This window comes from Oncorhynchus clarkii, chromosome 7, assembly GCF_045791955.1.
Source record: "Oncorhynchus clarkii lewisi isolate Uvic-CL-2024 chromosome 7, UVic_Ocla_1.0, whole genome shotgun sequence".
Taxonomy (NCBI): domain Eukaryota; kingdom Metazoa; phylum Chordata; class Actinopteri; order Salmoniformes; family Salmonidae; genus Oncorhynchus; species Oncorhynchus clarkii.
In genome coordinates, this window is record NC_092153.1 from 82,224,749 (window position 1) to 82,246,641 (window position 21,893).

General features: G+C 41.3%; 1 protein-coding gene across 5 annotated transcripts; it reads right to left on the reverse strand.

Moving 5' to 3' along the window:
* Positions 1-544: 544 nt before the first annotated feature.
* Positions 545-12,924, reverse strand: LOC139413909 (GDP-mannose pyrophosphorylase B). Of its 5 annotated transcripts, none has more exons than XR_011634846.1 (10): positions 12,733-12,924; positions 11,669-11,890; positions 9,256-9,336; positions 9,100-9,148; positions 8,013-8,155; positions 7,513-7,671; positions 6,577-6,783; positions 5,372-5,554; positions 2,016-3,273; positions 545-1,665 (listed from the first exon to the last, which is right to left on the reverse strand). XR_011634846.1 is itself a non-coding variant. In XM_071161758.1 (9 exons), exons 2-9 carry the CDS (start codon positions 11,795-11,797, stop codon positions 3,142-3,144), a joined length of 1,083 nt encoding a protein of 360 aa, XP_071017859.1. In that variant the 5' UTR covers positions 11,798-11,890; positions 12,733-12,924; the 3' UTR covers positions 545-3,141. The 5 variants fall into 5 exon arrangements, 1 of the variants encoding a protein (XP_071017859.1); XR_011634844.1 differs by having other exon boundaries at positions 1,964-3,273; XR_011634843.1 differs by having other exon boundaries at positions 545-2,069; positions 2,641-3,273; positions 12,733-12,915.
* Between the last annotated feature and the right edge of the window lie 8,969 nt (positions 12,925-21,893).

The window sequence follows — 21,893 nt, forward strand, 5'->3', positions numbered from 1 at the left end:
TTTATCAGAGCCCTATGGGTCCCCTGGTCAAATGAAGGGCACTACTAGTAAATAGGTTGTCATTTCAGGAACAACCTTTGTAAATGTTTATCAAATACTGTCACCTATAGGAGAGGTAAACAAAAAAAACACTCCCTTCATGACATCACTTTGCATTTCCTGAATAATTTATTTTACTAGTCAGTTAAGAACAAATTCTTATTTTCAATGACGGCCTACCGGGGAACAGTGGGTTAACTGCCTGTTCAGGGGCAGAACGACAGATTTTTACCTTGTCAGCTCGGGGGGTTTGAACTTGCAACCTTCCGGTTACTAGTCCAACGCTCTAACCACTAGGCTACCCTGCCGCCCCAAATAAGTGATATCATTATAGTAATTTTCCATGGAACAAAATGTTCTGGACTTGTTTCAGCTGGACAAAAGTATTCTCATGCTAGTCGAAGAATTGTAGAATCAATTTCAGTTATTGATTGCTGTCGCAAGTCCCATTAAATGACCCATTCATACAGAATACTATCCAGAAATACGACAGCCATAACGTAGGTAAGGTAGAGATGTGTTTGAGAGACATTTCTCACTTTTATTGATATTGTTCATCAATAAATCTCAAACAATATTACATACATTAGACAATTGTGATAGAAAAATTAGGGGGAAAAAAAACAAAACAAGTTCAATTAATTAATTATATTAATATGATAAAACTACTTCATTAAAAGGAGTTCACTTGATTGGGACATCATCAGTAGTTACTGTTTGATTGACAGGTCCACTGATCGCTTCCATGGTGATTGACACATCACAAATCGATTGGAAAAGGGATACATTGAAGAACAATCTTTACGTCAACCTAGCCGCAAAATTCTGCTAACTTCTGTAAAAATTCCCTGGATTTTCATCAAAATCCTGGCTGGATTTCCTAGTTATTCCCTTGTAATTCCAGGAATATTCCAAACAAGGATTTCTGGAAAACAGGCAAATTTGAGGAAAGTTAACAGGAATATTCAAACCTACCTCTCACCTTTAGAAGCGAAAGATGTATATTTTACAATCTGGACGTTTACCTCTATATCTCAGTACTCTAGTGGTCTTGGGGGAAAATACAATCGGATCAGTCAATGACAAAATAATTCCTCTTAAAAAAAGACAGGCAATAATATGTTTAGGGTTTGAATGAATCTCAAAAGTGCGTCCTTGATTCCTCACATCCTTTCCTCTCAGAAACAAAGCAGGAGACAGGATGCGAAGAAGGACTTTTAAGAGTATCCTGTAATTATGAAATCAAATGGAACGGCTCACAAAAGGGGATCGTTTTACAGACACTGTTGCATCTAAATGATCAGCTTGACCAGAATCCTTAAGATCAAAACATGTATTTAAAATTATATTCTATTGACCAATGGAGGGTCCTAATCAAATCAACAGTAGAGCCAGTAGACTGCCAGCAGAAGAAGAGGTTGGCAGCAGAGCATAAACATCCCAAATAGCACCATATTCCCTATTTAGTGCACTACTGTCAACCAGAGCCACCAGTCAAATGTAGTGTACTAAATAGGGAATAGGGTGCCATATCCAGTTCTACCACCATACTGACAGGTAGCCAACCCAGAATCAACCCAGACCAGAATCAACCCCTAACCAGCCAGACCAGACCAGAATCAACCCCTAACCAGCCAGACCAGACCAGAATCAACCCCTAACCAGCCAGACCAGAATCAACCCCTAACCAGCCAGACCAGACCAGAATCCACCCCTAACCAGCCAGACCATACCAGAATCCACCCCTAACCAGCCAGACCAGACCAGAATCCACCCCTAACCAGCCAGACCAGACCAGAATCAACCCCTAACCAGCCAGACCAGACCAGAATCAACCCCTAACCAGCCAGACCAGACCAGAATCAACCCCTAACCAGCCAGACCAGACCAGAATCAACCCCTAACCAGCCAGACCAGAATCAACCCCTAATCAGACAGACCAGAATCAACCCCTAATCAGACAGACCAGAATCAACCCCTAACCAGACAGACCAGAATCAACCCCTAACCAGCCAGACCAGAATCAACCCCTAACCAGCCAGACCAGACCAGAATCAACCCCTAACCAGCCAGACCAGACCAGAATCAACCCCTAACCAGCCAGACCAGACCAGAATCAACCCCTAACCAGCCAGACCAGAACAGAATCAACCCCTAACCAGCCAGACCAGAATCAACCCCTAATCAGACAGACCAGAATCAACCCCTAATCAGAAAGACCAGAATCAACCCCTAATCAGACAGACCAGAATCAACCCCTAACCAGACCAGACTCAACCCCTAACCAGCCAGACCAGAATCAACCCCTAATCAGACAGACCAGAATCAACCCCTAACCAGACCAGACTCAACCCCTAACCAGCCAGACCAGAATCAACCCCTAATCAGACAGACCAGAATCAACCCCTAACTAGCCAGACCAGAATCAACCCCTAACTAGCCAGACCAGAATCAACCCCTAACCAGCCAGACCAGAATCCACCCCTAACCAGCCAGACCAGAATCCACCCCTAGCCAGACCAGAATCCACCCCTAACCAGACCAGAATCCACCCCTAACCAGACCAGAATCAACCCCTAAAACAGCCAGACCAGAATCCACCCCTAACCAGACAGAATCAACCCCTAGTGTACATATAAGAGGATTGGATAGGGGTCAGCAATATGGCAAAAATGGATCCTTTATTTATACAGGTTTGCCTCATTGAAACACAAACATGTATTTTGAAAAAGAGAAGTGTTTTAAAAACACCCCCTAACCCACCAGAAGGCGAGGTGATGCTACTATCATACTGCGTGGACCTCAACTAACCAACTGTTTCAGATCTACTTAAGAGTCTAGGGTTCTAGACCAGGCCGTAGCTAGCTAGTTGTCCTTGGTTTAAAATGTAAGCACCCAGATCCTAGCCTGGGTACTAGTCTGTTTCTGCCTTCGTTCCACTCCTCCGTGCTAAACATATAGCATATGACAGAGGACAAGGGGTAGAATTGTCAGCAGAATCGGAACAGCACCCAGTATTACTAGAAACCCATCTCTGTGGCACTTCAAGCGCTTGAGGCCCGGTTCTAAGAAAGCGCTGGTGGCCTGTCTGTTGTTCTAGAACTACATGATGATGCGCGGTTCAGGCACGGAGTCGGTGATGGACTTGTGAGGAAGCACGTTGGCACCGTTGAGGTAGAGCTCGTCGTTCACAATAACATCCTCCCCGAGGACGGTCACATTCTCCATACGCACCTGAGAGAGAGACAGAGACAGAGAGAGAGAGAGACAGAGAGAGAGAGAGACAGAGAGGGGGAGAGACAGAGAGAGAGAGACACAGAGAGACAGAGAGAGAGAGAGAGACAGAGGGAGAGAGAGAGACAGAGGGAGAGAGAGAGACAGAGGGAGAGAGAGAGACAGAGAGACAGAGAGAGAGAGACAGAGAGGGGGAGAGACAGAGAGGGGGAGGGGGAGAGAGTTAAAGAGAGAGCTTGATAAAGCCCTAGGACACATACTGTATACATGTGAAAGACATTTTTTTTCAAAAACGTTATTTCAAATGTTTGAGCTGATGTGCGTTTGATGATTTTGGCTTGGCGTTTGGGACTAATCATTGCTCACAGACCTCGGTCACACACACACACCGGACATTATGTGAAATACTTTCAGAGGGAAAAGAGCACACAGTCAGGGACAGATATGATCACGCCAGGGAGAAACCCAAACAAATATTTTGTTAGTTTCACTGGATATTTTCTCCTAGATCGAAACAGACCCTGAGTCACACAGGCTGCGTTTATACAGGCCGCCCAGATTCAGCTCTTATGCAAACAATTGGCTGAAGGATCAGAATTGGGCCGCCCGTGTAAAACGCAGCCATACTGTGTTTACGTGAAGTATATTGGAAAGTATGACTTGGAAATCTGTAGTCTTTTTGGGACAATTCCGTTGTGTCATATCCTGTGTACCAGACCATCGGAATCAAGCACACACCAAGTATTTGTGATGTCACACCTCCATATTACTCAGGCAGGGTTGTGTGTCACCATCAGTAGAGTCATGTTAATGAAGCAGTTCAGCGTCCGTCCCCCCCCGCCCCAAAATAACACGTTCCATATCACAGCTTTTCTATTAATATACACGAATGTTCAACAGAAAATGTCCTTGTTTTTGAAAGAAAAGCTCATATTTTTTTGTCCATTAAAATAACATCAAATTGATCAGAAATACAGTGTAGACATTGTTAATGTTGTAAATGACTATTGTAGCTGGAAACGTCTGATTTTTAAAGGAATATCTACATAGGCGTACAGAGTCCCATTATCAGCAACCATCACTCCTGTGTTACAATGACACATTGTGTTAGTTAATCATTTTAAAAGGCTAATTGATCATTAGAAACCCCTTTTGCAATTATGTTAGCACAGCTGAAAACTGTTGTTCTGATTAAAAAAGCAATAAAACTGGCCTTCTTTAGACTAGTTGAGTATCTGGAGCATCAGCATTTGTGGGTTCGATTACTGGGTCAAAATGGCCAGAAACAAAGAACTTTCTTCTGAAACTTGTCAGTCTATTCTTGTTCTGAGAAATTAAGGCTATTCCATGCGAGAAATTGCCAAGAAACTGAAGATCTGGTACAACACTGTGTACTACTCCCTTCACAGAACAGCGCAAACTGGCTCTAACCAGAATAGAAAGAGGAGTGGGAGGCCCCGGTGCACCACTGAGAAAGAGGACAAGTCCATTAAAGTATTTAGTTTGAGAAACAGACAAGTCGTCATCTGAATAGATTAATAGATTAAGATGGGCAAAAGAACAGACAGACCCTGGACAGAGGACAGTCATCTAAGTCTATTCCGATGCTCCAGATACTCAACTGGTTTAAAGAAGGCCAGTTTTATTGCTTCTTTAATAATCAGAACAACAGTTTTCAGCGGTGTTAACGTTTCCAGCTACAATAGTCCTTCACAACAATAACAATGTTTACACTTTATTTCTGATCAATTTGATGTTATTTTGAAATGGACAGAAATATTAGCTTTTCTTTAAAAAACAAGGACATTTCTAAGAACGGTAGTATATATATATATATATATATATGGTCTAAATCAACACAAATTTACTCATCAAGGCCTTTTACATCAGCAGTTGTGTGAGTGAGCGTGCGAGTGAGCGTGCGAGTGTGTTGCTTGGGGAAACCACGTGCGTGTGTGAAGATTGAGTTTAGTTAATGAAGTAGTAAACAGTCCTCTACTCTACAAATAATATCTCTGTGGTATTATTACACATATATAATTATATTCAACAGGGTCTAATCACCCACTGTGTGTGTGTGTGTCTCCTCTCTACTCACCCACTGTCCTACGGAGGAGCTCCACCCTACGATGCAGGACTCGAGCCAAGAGTGTGATCTGACCCTTGACCCCTTCAGTACCGTACACCTTTTAATCCTGACCCCGTCCTCCAGCACCACCCCCGCCCCGATGGTCACGTTGGGCCCGATGGTGCAGTTCTCCCCTATCTGGGCTGTAGGATCCTGGACCAGAACAGAGCAATGCCAGGTTAGAATATGGCATGTACATATAAAGCTGATCTTGGATCAGGTCCATTTTGTTCACATAATCGTATTCATTATGGATCTAAAGGCTAAACTGATCCTAGATCAGCACACCGATGACAAAGAGCCTGGTTATATCTGATCTTCTGATGAGGCTCCCTCTGGTGGGATGTGTCTAACTGCAGGAACATACCACATGTGTAACTTATTTATACAGTAATTGATGGAATGGACTAAAATCCTACACCCGGTGAATGTCTATATTTTGTGGCTTAGTCCAGACACAAACCCTAGGACCTCATGACCTGAAAGGTGTCAGCTAAATGGAGGAGCCGCCACCAAGCCAATCAGAGGGCAGCTCAATGAAGGAGCCGCCACCAAGCCAATCAGAGGGCAGCTAAATGAAGGAGCCACCACCAAGCCAATCAGAGGGCAGCTAAATGGAGGAGCCACCACCAAGCCAATCAGAGGGCAGCTAAATGGAGGAGCCACCACCAAGCCAATCAGAGGTCAGAGGGCAGCTAAATGGAGGAGCCACCACCAACCAGAGGGCAGCTAAATGGAGGAGCCACCACCAACCAGAGGGCAGCTAAATGGAGGAGCCACCACCAACCAGAGGGCAGCTAAATGGAGGAGCCACCACCAAGCCAATCAGAGGGCAGCTAAATGGAGGAGCCACCACCAACCAGAGGGCAGCTAAATGGAGGAGCCACCACCAAGCCAATCAGAGGGCAGCTAAATGGAGGAGCCACCACCAACCAGAGGGCAGCTAAATGGAGGAGCCACCACCAAGCCAATCAGAGGGCAGCTAAATGGAGGAGCCACCACCAAGCCAATCAGATGGCAGCTAAATGGAGGAGCCACCGCCAAGCCAATCAGAGGGCAGCTAAATGGAGGAGCCACCACCAAGCCAATCAGAGGGCTACTGCTAATGTTTTTTTCAGATCTGCCTGCCTTGTTGAACTGAGTTATATGATCCGGTGTCAGACTGGTTGACTCACCACCAGCACGTTACCCAGGAACCCAGGCCCAGTCTTCAGTCTGTCAGGTGTGTGTTGTCGTACAGACTGCAGGTACATACACATCCCCGTCAGGAAGTCCTTAGGCTGACCAATGTCCATCCAGAACCCTTGTAGCTCCATTGCGTAGAGATGGTTCTCCTCGGCCATGAACGGGAAGATCTCTTTCTCAATAGAGGTGGGCCTGAGCTGGAAGAATACAATAAACACGGAGTGTAAAAAAACAAAAACACCTGCTCTTTCCATGACATAGACTGGCCAGATTAAAGTTATGGTCCCCTACTGATGTCCCGTGTTGATGTCAAAGAAGGATTTTTAAGCCTTGAGACATGGATTGTGTATGTGGTACCATTCCGAGGGTGAATGGGCAAAACAGAAGATTTAAAGTGCCTTTGAATGGGTTACGGTAGTAGGTGACAGGCGCACCGGTTTGAGTGTTTCAAGAACTGCAACGCTGCTGGGATTTTAACGCTAAACAGTCTCCTGTGTGTATCAAGAATAATCTACCACCCAAAGGACATCCAGCCAACTGGACACAACTGTGGGAAGCGTTGGAGTCAACATGGGCCAGCATCCCTGTGAAACGCCTTCAGCACCTTGCAGAGTCCATCCCCCGACGAATCGAGGCGTTCCTAATGTCTTGTACACACAGTGTACGTACCACAATCCACTTTAGCACACCATTTTATCCAACGTGACTTACAGTACAGTGAGTGGACACCTTTTCAGAACATCGGCTGAAGGTTACTAAATAGATTCTAAATAGAGATTCTAAATAGAGATTCTAAATAGAGATTCTAAATAGAGATTCTAAATAGAGATTCTAAATCCACAAAGAAAAAAAACTGTTTTCTTTACTAGCTGTGTCGAAACATCATATTATGTGATAAAATGAAGAGGTTTCACATCCGCACTAACCTTGATCCTCTTGAGCATGGTTGGGCTAAAGATGTACATCCCAGCGTTGATCTTGTTGGAGACGAACACCTGGGGTTTCTCCACAAATCGGTGGATGCGTCCGCTCTCTACCTCGTACATCACCACGCCATACTTCGACGGCTCCTCTACCTTCGTCACCTAGGAACAGACACAGTCACCAGCGCTCGTTTGAGACGGACTACATTGCAGTCTACCAATCCCCTTGCATCACCAATAACTCATTAGAGGTCTCGTCTTGCTCAAGCTGATCCCCTGAAACAGTTTGACAGTGTTGATTGGCCTGCTCTAACAGCAGAGGTCCCTTGCCTCTAAACACTCCTGATAGGTTTATAAGCAACGTGGTAGTATTTCCACCTTGCCGTCCGATAGGCTGGGTGGTATTTTTCACCATGTGGCTTAAACCCAGCCAATCCTCTCAGATCTACAGGAGTATCTAGGGTGTAGGAGCTACAGGGCCAAGAGTAACAGTTTCCACTTACCACAATGGTCCCCTCTCTGCCGTGGTGCTTGTGGAACTTTAACATGTCCTCGAAGGGGAAGTCACATATTACGTCACTGTTGAGGACGAAGAATGGCTCGTCGTTGTCCGTTAGCAGCTCTCTGGCCAGAGCAAGAGGACCGGCTGGGGGGGGCGACAAGATAAACACACACTCTGAGTTAACAATTCTATTAACTTTGTTAAATATCCGTAAGGATAAAGGACCAAAACTGGAGGTGTACAGCTCAATTCTATTCAATCAACTTGATTTTTATGCCAATGAAAGGATCTATTGCTGCTCGGTTAAAAATGGCCATATTTATTTATTTAACCTCAATTGATCAATAATATAATAATTATTTTAGCAAAAAGGTTTATTTTTTTATTTATAATCTGTAGAAATTATGAGAATAGAAAGGTTCAGAACTTGTGAAAGATAACAGCACAGTTGAAAAATATATGGCAAACAGAAATCCAATATGGATGGTGTTATGAGATAGACGGGAGGAGTTGAACGGAGCTGAATGTTGGGAACAATAACAAGAGAACTCATGTAAAACAGTCTGTCCATAAAACATATTTTGGATCATTACTTTTGTGAAAGAAATAGCGGTTGAGGTTAAAGGAAGGACAGGAGTTAAAAAAAATAAAAAAAACTATTGTGAAATAGACTGGGCCCATAAAATCTATAAGCAGGAAGTAGAAGCCTAAGAGTGTTTGTTCACTAGTTAACTCCAATTAGGGGGGGGGGTTAGAAAGGGGTTAGAAAGTAATAAAGGAAAATATATATTTTTTTATATTTGTGTGTGTGTGTGTGTGTGTATATATATATATATTTATGCGAAAAAATGTATGGGGGACTGGAAGTGATGCAGACAATTATATTGATGGAAGCTACAATCTATCTGCAATATTAAAGCTGATCTATCCCCCCACCCCAAAACAAATTATTAAAATAAGATACCGCTCTGACAGCAAGCGAACGGCCCTGTACTATGCACACAGACAAACGGTCTGGTGAGATTTCTCCCTAACTTGTAGGAGCAGACTAATGACTGCATACGCCCCAGTTGATCAGCAGGTTGTACCTGTTCCAAGGGGTTCCTTCTCATGTGACAGGGAGATTCTAATACCGAGCTGTAAAACAGAAAACAGTACGTGTGTCAAGTGCTTAGTAATTTGTTTAGACAAAAAGCTCCAATACAAAACAATACATACATTGACAACAGGGAAAAAAGCCTTACCCTCTCTTCCTGAACCCTCATCTCTCGCTCCAACAGATCGGACATGTAACTGACAGCCAGGATCACATGGTTAACTCCAGCCTGTCGACAGTCAGGCACAGAATAAACAACGTACACTTTCCTTTCCTGGATACAAAACGTTTCATTATGTTGAGTGTACAGTAAGGAATAAGAAGGCCTACCCTGTGTACACTGTACTGGAGTAGGTAGGTATGGCCATTTACACTGTACTGGACAGTTGAAGTCGGAAGTTTACATACACCTTAGCCAAATACATTTAAACTCAGTTTTGCACAATTCCTGACATTTAATCCTAGTAAAAATTCCCTGTTTTAGGTCAGTTAGGATCACCACTTTATTTTAAAAATGTGAAATGTCAGAATAATAGTAGAGAGAAGGATTTATTTCATATTTTACTTTCATCACAATCCCAGTGGATCAAAAGTTTACATTCACTCAGTTAGTATTTGGTAGCATTGCCTTTAAATTGTTTAACTTGGGTCAAACGTTTTGGGTAGCCTTCCACAAGCTTCCCACAATAAGTGGGGTGAATTTTGGCCCATTCCTCCTGACAGAGCCGGTGTAACTGAGTCAGATTTGTAGGTCTCCTTGCTTGCACACGCCTTTTCAGTTCTGCCCACAAATTTTCTTTAGGATTGAGGTCAGGGCTTTGTGATGCCAACTCCAATACCTTGACTTTGTTGTCCTTCAGCCATTTTGTCACAACTTTGGAAGTATGCTTGGACCCCAATTGTCCATTTGGAAGACCCATTTGCAACCAAGCTTTAACTTCATGACTGATGTCTTGATATGTTGCTTCAATATATCCACAAAATTGTCCTACCTCATGAAGCCATCTATTTTGTGAAGTGCACCAGTCCCTCCTGCAGTAAAGCACCCCCACAGCATGATGCTGCCACCCCCGTGCTTCACGGTTGGGATGGTGTTCGTCGGCTTGCAAGCCTCTCCCCTTTTCCTCCAAACATAACGATGGTCATTATGGCCAGACAGTTCTATTTTTGTTTCATCAGACCAGAGGACATTTCTCCAAAAAGTACAATCTTTGTCCCTATGTGCAGTTGTAAAGCGTAGTCTGTCTTTTTTATGGTGGTTTCGGAGCAGTGGCTTCTTCCTTGCTGACCCGTTTGACTGTGGATATAGATACTTTTGCACCTGTTTCCTCCAGCATCTTCACAAGGTCCTTTGCGGTTGTTCTGGGATTGATTTGCACTTTTCGCACCAAAGTACGTTCATCTCTAGGAGACGGAACACGTCTACTTCCTGAGTGGTATGGCGGCTGCGTGGTCCCATGGTGTTTATACTTGCGTATTATTGTTTGTACAGATGAACGTGGTACCTTCAGGCATTTGAAAATTGCTCTCAAGGATGAAACAGACTTGTGGAGGTCACATTTTTTTGGGGCTGATTTCTTTTGATTTTCCCATGATGTCAAGCAAAGAGGCACTGAGTTTGAAGGTAGGCCTTGAAATACATCAACAGGTACACCTCCAATTGACTCACATGATGTCAATCAGCCTATCAGAAGCTTCTAAAGCCATGACTGGAATTTCCCAAGCTGTTGAAAGGCACAGTCAACTTAGTGTATGTAAACTTCTGACCCACTGGAATTGTGATACAGTGAATTACAAGTAAAATAATCTGTCTGGAAACAATTGTTGGAAAAATGACTTGTGTCAAAGTAGATGTCCTAACCGACTTGGCAAAACTATAGTTTGTTAACAAGAAATTTATGGAGTGGTTGAAAAACAAGTTTTAATGACTCCAACCTAAGTGCATGTAAACTTCTGACTTCAACTGTAGATATCAAATCAAATGTATTTATATAGCCCTTCTTACATCAGCTGATATCTCAAAGTGCCGTACAGAAACCCAGATACATCCATTTACACTGTGCTGGAGTAGGTAGGTACAGTCACTATACATGTGAATGTTACAGATTTATAATCTACCAGATAGAGCATGAATCCATGCTCTATGAATGTACATGATGGCAAGTTGTACGACTCACTATTCAGCCTTGAGGTCAAATAGCAGTCAGAGCAATAGACTCACTAGTCAGCCTTGAGGTCCAACAGCAGTCAGAGCAATAGACTCACTAGTCAGCCTTGAGAAGCAATTCTACCAGGTCTTGTTTAAACTACTAACAAAATAGCACTCCAGCTTGTTGTCAATGAGATGTTATCCAATGTTCAATTGTGTAAACAATTAGACACTATTTTTTCTTCAATTTTTTTTAAAAACATTTGGATAATACATTGACATTCTGTCATTGTGCATACTGTACTCGGTACAGCCGATCCATCTACACTACGCATGTGAATGTTACAGTAAATAGATTACACATCAATGATACATTTTATATTCACAATGACAGGTTGTAGGAGTCACTAACCTTGACCAGGGCTTCAACTTGATGCAGAAGGATGGGTTTGTTGGCAAACTCCACCAGTGGTTTAGGGACACTGAGGGTTAAAGGTCTGAGTCGAGTCCCATAGCCACCGACTAGGATCAGAGCTTTCATCTTGGCCCAGTACGAGATGGGTTCATCAATGGGTTAAAGAGATCAGGATGGCAGCGAGCATCAAGTCCTGGGAGATTGAGGTTATAGTGGTGCCTAGATACAATAATCAAAAACGTGTGACATGAGTGAATCCTCCATGACTGTACTAGAACAGTCATACACATGCAACATTGGATTCAGAGATGTAGCTGTAAAGAAGTGTGTTCAGAAACAATTGTTGTTTAGATTAAAATGTAATGACTAAACCATGGCTGAAAATAGTGTAATCGTTGGTTTACCCCTTAACAGTTGTTATATTTATAACAGTCTAGTTGAGCAAGTGTTGACAGGGTCATGGGCGGTCACCCTCATTCACCCCCCTAGTAAGCGATTGTCCTTGATGGTACAATGTAAATAACCTTACAACATACTAGAAACCATGTATTGTTCCTGAATACATCCCAGCCAGCTAACTACGTGCACCTTTTGCCTTCCTCAGTCCTAGTAGCAAGTTAGCTGATTAGCTAACTAACTGTCTGGACAAATACACCGTGATAACAACAAAATATGTTCAGCTGATACGAGTAAACAAATCACAGTGGTTTCAACTCACAGGAAGCTTATTTAGTTAACTACCCAAGTTAGATAGTTAAGTTAGCGTCCTGTCTTGGTTGGCTAGCTATCGAAGATAGCTAAATGAATGAAATATGAAACCAGCAAATTCAATAACCATCAAGTATCATTTTTGCTGGAGAGTTGAGGCACTTCAAACGATCTCTTTGAAAAGAAGGAAAAACTATAAATAAACTGTACATCTTTAGCTAGTCAAACTTCATACATCTACCTAGCTAAACGTACAGTAAGTAACGTTAGCTCCCTAGCCAACAATCGTTAAGTTGGCTAGCTAGCTGGATGGTAGCTAAATCAACAACAAAGTACAAAAAAACAAAACTCACTCAAAAAGTTAATAAATCCTTTGCCAACTTGTTTCTTCAAAACGTCAAGAAACAGCTAGAACTGACTATGTATCAATATGACACGTAACCACTAAACAACGTGTAAAAACGGGGTTTTAAATCCTTGAATGACAAGAAACACTTTAAAACAATCTTTCCGGGCGGATCTAGACCACAATGCCTTTCGACTACAACTCGTGACGTAAAAGGGACGTTGGAATTAAAATATGCACCTTCACATTTGCCATTGGGGCTAAAAATCAACAACATAATTGTGGATATAATATGAATTTATTTAAGACTATACGAGTGCATAGTAATATCAGGATCTCTAAAATGCGGGTTTTATTTAGCGTTTTATTAGTAACCATAGCCGATAATAGAACGTCTCAAATCCTTATTTGGCCGCGCCCCTTTTGTTTCTTGACCAATCACAGAAAAACAACGTGGCTAGGAAGTGCTGTCAAAATGCCACTTTATTTATTTATATATATTTGTGTCTTGCAATATTTATATATATGAAGTGAATGGACATGATAACTAAACATCGAAAATCCGGATAACATAAAGTTGCCCCAATATGTGAGTAAACGACAGTGATTGGGAACCCCAAAATGGCACAACACACGACAGGTGCTCAACTGTCATAATGGGCGCGTTGTGAGTGTTAACAGAGAGGAAGAGAGGCCCAACTATCCCTCCAGGACGTGGCATTGTTTCGCTCACCGAGCAAGGCATTTTTTGTGTGGAGGTCAATGAGAGTGTCGAATTTGGTCAACAACAAAAATGAATGGCTTACTTGCTACGTGAGGTTTATTTGATCGAATAGAAGCGTCATGCTTAAGTTGTTACGAGTGTATTGATATATAAGTAGGACACTAACATCCTGGCAACTTTGAGAGAAAAAAACTATTTATATCGGAGTTGTCTTGATGTATATGCATATTCATGTCATGAGGCGTGTAGTGTAGCATCTCTCTCCATTGAATACAGGCGGCTGACGTCAACAACCCTCATCGAATATTAAAAAAATTATTACAATAATGGGATGTATTACATTTTTTATTAAACAAGGCAAGTCAGTTAAGAACAAATTATTATTTACAATGACGGCCTACTATCCACCAATCCAAAGAAAGGATTGGTGGGAGCAAGACAGCCCAACGTGCTGCTTTGTAGACAACGACTCTCATTCGTAGAGTGGAGACGTGTAACTTGTCAGTATAGAGCCCCACAGTGGAAGTATCATAATACCCATAAAACCTAGCGGTCAAACAGGGACATTTTTCCATTGTTTTTCCACCATTCATTTTTCACAAAGGGGATTTTAGAAACCCTTAAAATAAGGGCTGTTGTGTAGACTTACTGCTCCAGTTTCAACTGTTCTGACTGTGGCTATGGAACCTTGACATGTTCACCAGACGTGCTACCTGTCCCAGACCTGCTGTTTTCAACTCTCTAGAGACAGCAGGAGCGGTAGAGATATTCTGAATGATCGGCTATGAAAAGCCAACTGACATTTACTCCTGAGGTGCTGACCTGTTGCACCCTCGACAACCACTGTGATTATTATTATTTGACTCTGCTGGTCATCTATGAACATTTGAACAGCTTGGCCATGTTCTGTTATAATCTCCACCCGGCACAGCCAGAAGAGGACTGGCCACCCCTCATAGCCTGGTTCCTCTCTAGGTTTCTTCCTAGGTTTTGGCCTTTCTAGGGAGTTTTCCTAGCCATCGTGCTTCTACACCTGCATTGCTTGCTGTTTGGGGTTTTAAGCTGGGTTTCTGTACAGCTCTTTGTGACATCAGCTGATGTAAGAAGGGCTTTATAAATAAATTTGATTGAAATAAACATGTTTCCAACCACCATATCACATCCTCACAAACTGAAATCATATGTGTGTGGATTGCACAATCAATTAGTGAGCGAGAGCCTCATATTTCCCATTCGTTTGTATATCCACTGCTAGCTAACATGAATACAAAGTTTGTTCCTGTTTCAGTCACGTCTTTGGTCACGTTTGCGTGGGTCAAACAAAAACAACCTAATGATTGGTTGACAATAGAACCTCCCACAATCCAGGCGATGGCTTCAGGATGAAGTTGGTGAAGAGCCACTGCAGAAACTTGCAGTCAACTTTTGTAAAAGTCATGCAATCTACAATTTTTATCCTCATAAAGCAAAACACTTTGAAATCAAATCAAATGTTATTTTTCACATATGCCGAATACAAAAGGTTTAGACCTTACCGTGAAATGCTTACTTACAAGCCCTTAACCAACAATACAGTTAAGAAAAATAAGTTTAAAAAATATTTACATAAAAAAATCAAGTCATCTAATTTTATCTGTCATAGTTGAAGTGTACCTATGATGAAAATTACAGGCCTCTCTCATCTTTTTAAGTGGGAGAACTTGCACAATTGGTGGCTGACTAAATATTTGTTTTGCCCCACTGTATTTGATGTTAGCAAGTTATTGATTTCATTAACCTTATTTCTAAGGCTGCATATATTTAAATGGTCTATTTTCAACCCTTTCCTGGGTAGCTTATCAGAGATAGACTTAATATGGGAAAGAGCAAACAAAGCAAGATAAAAAAAAATTCAAAACACATTCAGCAGTCCATTAATCAATTGGTGTGTGTGTACTGTGGGGTTGAAGCTAAGAACCCATTGGCTTGGCTCTCTCATCCCTTCCAGTCTTTTGGGAGGATGGGCAATGAGTCTGTCATAGCGGATGTAAGCAATATCCCCATGTGCTTTGGCAGCTTTCATGGCTGGGATCAGTTCTTTCATCTTCTGGTGCACAGCTTCAGGATAGTCCTCGAGAGGAACGTCGATCTTCCTCAAGTTCTTGGCTGTTTCCAGAACCCCTATCTTGTTCTTGAACCCCAGAAACTTGACCACTATCGGCCTGGGCCGGTAATTATGTCAATAATTTGCATGATATCGTTATGGGAAAAGGGTTTATTGGATAAATGTGTCAACTCTTGTCTTGCTGCAAAACATTTTTTTTCTCAGGCCTTGTTTACAAAAGGCCACCAGTGAACCCAGTGATTTTTACAGTCTCACTAGTGAACCACTTCCTGGGCTAATTGTACTGAGAGCAATTTATTGATCTCGACACTATTGCCATGTCTTTTACTGGCTTCTTGGGGGGAGTAACTTTACATCGGATTGATCTTAAAATTGGTCAGTAATATTGAACACAATATAATGGGATAATGTATTAAATGATCCAGCTCTACATTACAGTAATCGACATGTATTGTTTTGTAGCGCAGAGAAGTGAGCTATCTAGCTACGTGTTTTCATTTCAAAAATGTTTTGGAAAATAAATATATATTTTAAATTATTATTACAATGTAATATTTTTTTTAGAACAATACATAGTGTTGTATGAACTGAACAGACACCAATCATTTCTCAAATAAACATTTAAAAATTATAAAAAACATTTTAGATTTTTTTTTATAGAGTTCTTATGTTGCAGTCCTCACTACAACAAATAAATACGTAAAATGTATTTTTGTTCTTGAAACATTACATTGAAACACTGTAGATTCCCATTCATTCCTATGGAGGCTGTTCCTTATGAGTATCATAACGGGGGACTTCAGAACAGCCCCGTCAGTCATCTAGTGAATACACGTATATAATTCGTTGGGGAGTAGTTAAATAGCTGTAGGTAGTTCAACTAGTAATTTAATTAGATTTTGCCGTAGCTTGGTGGTACTTGAACTAAATTCAAACGTTGGTAGTGTTTTAAGTAGTTCATTAGTTTTTTTTTTACCTTGTAGTGGTGTAGCTAACTTTCAGAACTACAACAAGCAACAAAACGGGTGAAGTATGCAAACATTTCCTTTCTTGATCGGCAATCAGACCTGCCTGATTCTCACTTTGCATTTAATAGGCTAAAATCACACATTCTGTTTACATCGGACTCCAGAGTGATCTGCAATTTGAAGTCCATGACTCTTCAGATTTAGGTATAATTTTTTTACGAAGTAGATTGAAAAATAAAAAAGTTGTTCATTACATCCAAAGTAACTTTATTTATTTTAACTGTGTTTCTGAACTTCTTTCAGTCTGAACTATATTTTCTTCCCCAACATTGGACACAGCCACACACACAAAAAAAGGGTACGAGTCTTTTTTCATAATACCGAATGTTGCATAAATACATTCCTACAAAACTGAAACTAAAATAGTAGCCATGTAATGTTGACACTTTCAAATCACTTGATTAGGGTGGTTGAGTCAAATAGGGACAAGTACAGTATGTCCACTAGTGATGAATGTTTCGAAGTCGGTGGATGCAACTTTTGTCTGGTTCCTCTGAACGTTTCTTCATCTGTTGTCTTTCTTTCTTTCTTGCAGCTGCCACCTCTGCTTGCTCTGAGGATATATAGGCTAGAGCATGTTCTACTTTGTGTGTATGCAACCTTATTAGATAGTAGGTACTATAGTCTCTCCCCTTTTTGTTTTTTTTTAGTACCTTGATTTAACTGATCAGTTAGAACAAATTATTATTTACAATGTCAGCCTTACCTGGGAAACAGTGGGTTTAACTGCCTTGTTCAGGGGCAGAACGACAGATTTTTTTTTTTAACCTTGTCAGCTCGGGGATTCAATCCTGCAACCTTTCGGTTACTGGCCCAACACTCTAGGCTATCTGCCGGCCCTGGGGCAGACAGGTTGCCTACCACATGAACAATGTTCTAGCACACACTAGTGCAGTTACCCTAGGTCTGGCATTTTCCCTGATACTAGAGAATATAAATAAAATACAAAAAAGCAAAAACAGACAACACAGAAACATTTATTTCTTAAATAAATGGTTTTATAGCTCACATTCAAAGTTGTCATAAAGATGTCATATTATAATTCGTAAAAAAAATATCCATCCATGCAACAACAACAAAGGGAAAAGGATACTTTTGGGGGTAATATATTTATATATTTTTTCTTCTACAAGTAATTTTTCAGATCTATGTAAAGACAAATAACATCCACCACAGAGGAGGACACTTCTCCTTCCCAGATCCCTTTGTATGGACTCCTATGGATTCTTCTTCCCCTCTTGTATTACTTTTCCATTATTATTCCTTTATCTTCTTTGGGTGAGTTCAAAATGGCACCCTAATTCCCTTCATAGTGCCATACTTTTAACCTAAGGACCCATAGGGCTCAGGTCAAAAGTTGTGCACTACTATATAGCGGGAATAGGGTACCATTTCGATTGGATATTTTGTCTCTGACACAGCACCAGTTTCGTGGTTTGTATCGCTGCGGTGTAGACTTATTAATTTAACACAAATGCCCACTTTAAAAAAAAGGTTCAAACAAACAAACTATTTCCCGTTTTTTGGAAGATAGTAAGCTGCTTTGAAAATATATTTATTTTGGCATCTTGAAATAGTTTTTTTTCCCCTTCCATCTAAAAACTACTTTGTCCCTCCAAAGCATTTTTTTTTCTTCTGGGTTAATCAACCTGAAAAATGTCTTTTTGGACAATAACACATTACAAAGCCCTGCCAAGTAGACTGATAAAGAGGCCACCATTCCCCACAGGTGAAAATTCCATTATCATATTTTTCCATATAAATTAGTTTGAAGAAGAGGTCTTGAATAAATAAGAATGAATTTGGAACTCTGGGGGTAAGAAAACAAAAATTTGTAACGAGAAGTGTGACTTTTGCAGGACACAAAATTTTCTCCATAATGCCAAATAGAAACACACATAGAATTGGTTCTAGAATCAGAATAGAATCAGCATGCATGTAGTAGATAGATAGAACTCTAAACCAATAGAAAACCAGTAATTCTACAGTGTCTGTTTTTCAACATTGGACTGCATGTGTTGAAATTGAGTTTTTTTTTACAGTTCTGGCCACATCCAAGTCAAGTTCATGTACTTGTGTAGCAGTAGATAATATTAGTTATACGTAAAGATACGATATTATAGCATCCTAGTGCTTTGTAGTCAGAGTAGAGTAGCAAAGTGTTCCTGGTAACTTTCCCCATATCCCCAGAAGTCCTGATAAGCAGGAACCAGCCTATTTCATCCTCTGAGTCTGGGATTCTTCTAACTGGGATGTGGAAAACCTGGGAATTTTGAAACCCTGTCAAAGATATTAAACTAAGACAAGACCCGCAACCGTGCCAGAGCAGAGAGGAAGAAAAAAATAATCCACATTAAACAAAATGTATCAAAGTGACTTAAAGCTACAGTGCACCATTATTCAACCAATCTACAGAGAGAGAGAGAGAGACATCCTAACCAACTGGGTGACACTAGACTAACAGACTATGGTGAGTGGGCTTGGGGAACAGAGGGAGGAGGACACAGGAGAAGAAGAGGGTGAGAGTGGTGAAGGAGTGGAGTCTCTCTACTATCATTCTGCTACATGTGCTAAGATGGAGGACAAGGGTTCACTGTGTATCGGTGGTGAGAGAGTAGTAGACCTGGGTTCAAATGCTTTTTCTTTAGCCTGCTTGCCTGGAGGGCCAGGTCATAGGCGGGATTTGCAGTTTTGAGACTATTCTATTGGTTACATTTTGCCAGGCAATAGGGTGCAATTTCAGACATACCCTGGGTTATTTATTTTTCAATTAAAACCCTGCTAAAAAAGTATTTGAAATTATTTAAAACCTATATGAAGCCAGGTCTCTAGTCTGCCCCTCGACGTGACTTAACCACCCCCAAAAGAAAACGAGTACTATAAAAAATAAGAAAAAAATCAGGCTTTCAATACACCTTCTACAGCGCAAATTAAAAAAGATCATAAAATGAGAGAAAGGCTTAGTTTGTAAAACAGAGAGGGGCATCAATGTGTCTGGACTAAAGGACATGTGTTATACAGTGTCCCAATGGTATACCTGGACTGGGACGGGCCTAACTACCAGACTCTGGTATAGGGAGGAAAAAATAAACAATTATAATATTATATCCACCTCATTTTCAAACGCTTTTTAAACACGGAAGCCAAACGACGAAACTATGGATACAACTTCTTCAACATTATCATAATAAAAACAATATTTTAAAAAAATCCCTGCATTACCATGTTCCTGATGGCTGATACAACCTTTTACTGTTCTGCTAATGTGCCTGGACCTTTCAGACTAAACTGCCGAGAACAAACCCCCAAATGTTCCAAATGGTTCCCTAATCAGACAGGCTAGATGAGTTTATTTCCAAATCAATATGCATTAAAAAAAAAAAAAAAAACGGCAGGCTTTTGAATTGTTATTCAAAATGACATAGGCAGGTTCACAGCCAAAACTAGTTCTCCCCACTCACTTGAAACTGGCTATTCACTGCAGTATTAAGCCTTACACTGAGCTTATGAATTATTGGCTAATACGCTTCTAATTTAGGGTCCAGGCTTCATCTGGAGCCTTATCGGTCTTCATTGTTGTGTGGCGCAATGACGCGCCTGTCCTCTCCGCTGCGATTCCTCTAAAAATCATTCGGAGTCCCGGGTAAAAGCCTGACAACAAAAAGCTTGTTGCTCACGTATTTCCTTTAGCGTACTGATAGCCTACTGGAGGAGAGATTGAACCCTTGCTTGCTGAATGTAAAACAGCATTAACGGGCGTAGTGTAGTGAAAACGTGGAAGCTGCATACTTTCCTATAGTAGAATCTCAACACAGGGCTTTATCCTGACAAAATAGGTCTAACACCATACGAGTGGCCTGTTAATGTACCTTTCTGGACCTTCTCAACTGTGAAGAATAGACCCAGACGGTGACGTAAAAATGACCTAGGCTGTTATTTCGGCAGGAAACAAAACAGGAAGTGTGAGCGGTTATTCAAAACGAGCCTACATCACTACAGCCTATTGACAAAAAAATAGAAATGGTGTACTCACTCGATAACAATAATAGATTCCTCATTGCTCTGTTGTTGTTGTTGTAGCCCAGGGTAGAATAATGTTATTGTCTAACAATGTAGGACTGATCAATAGTGAAGCTATTGTTGGGGACCACAGCGTAGCGCGCACCACCGCTAACTAGCTAGCCATTTCACATCCGTTACAAGAGCACAGCCTGAAGGAACGAACCTATGCATCTACCGTTTCATCATCATGTTAAGTTATTTTTCTTTGCACTTTGGCAGGTTAATATCTAGCTAACATATTGCTTCTTCCTTCAACTACAATTCACTAGCCTCTCTCTTCCAGAGGTACCTGTGCGCAACAGGCTATAGGCTATGCAAGCCTCTCCGCAATACGCCATTGTCGCTTCTCGTGAAATGCTTGGAAAAGCTATAGGCTACAAAAGCGACAGGACATTTATTTAAATCTGTTTTTATTCTATTTGGGGAAGGAAATAGCCTTGATCTTGCTAATTGATGAATGTAAAAACAGGCCTAGAGCATATGAAATGACGGTGAGGAAAGTTGAAGAGAGATCGGTGGGATCAGTTTTGGCCACGTGATAATTTTGCTGTACTGATGCATTGCACATACTTGCACAGGACAAACAGAGATGAGAACAGGGAAATGGAAACCACGTGAGCAATGAGGTAATGACATGCTGTAAAAGATGTGCAGGCTAAACAGCGTTTGTTACTACATTGTTTTCTCCATTAGGCGGACATGTACATTGAAGTCGTCTACTATATGCGGTTCCCACTATGACAAACACACCCTGAAAGCACTGAATGGTCTTGTGTCACCACTTTATTAATAGCGGCTTGCAGTAGGATACGTCGTCGATCAGTTGATTGACAGGTGTTTTATAGTTATGTAGCCTATAGTTTATCATTATAGTTATTGGCTTGGTGGATGGCCCGGGCCTTAACTCTACCACAACAGAACTAGCCTACCAGTAGGCCCAGCTAGCGTTATTATCACAAGAGAACTAGCCTACCGGTAGGTCAAGCTAACGTTATTTCCACAACAGAACTAGCCTACCGGCAGGTCAAGCTCACGTTACCACAACTGAATTAGCCTATCGGTATGTCAAGCTAACGTCATTATCACAACAGAACTAGCCCACCGGTAGATCAAGTTAACGTTATTATCACAACCGAACTAGCCTACCGGTAGATCAAGTTAACGTTATTATCACAACAGAACTAGACTACCGGTAGGTCAAGCTAACGTCATTATCACAACCGAACTAGCCTACCGGTAGGTAAAGTCAA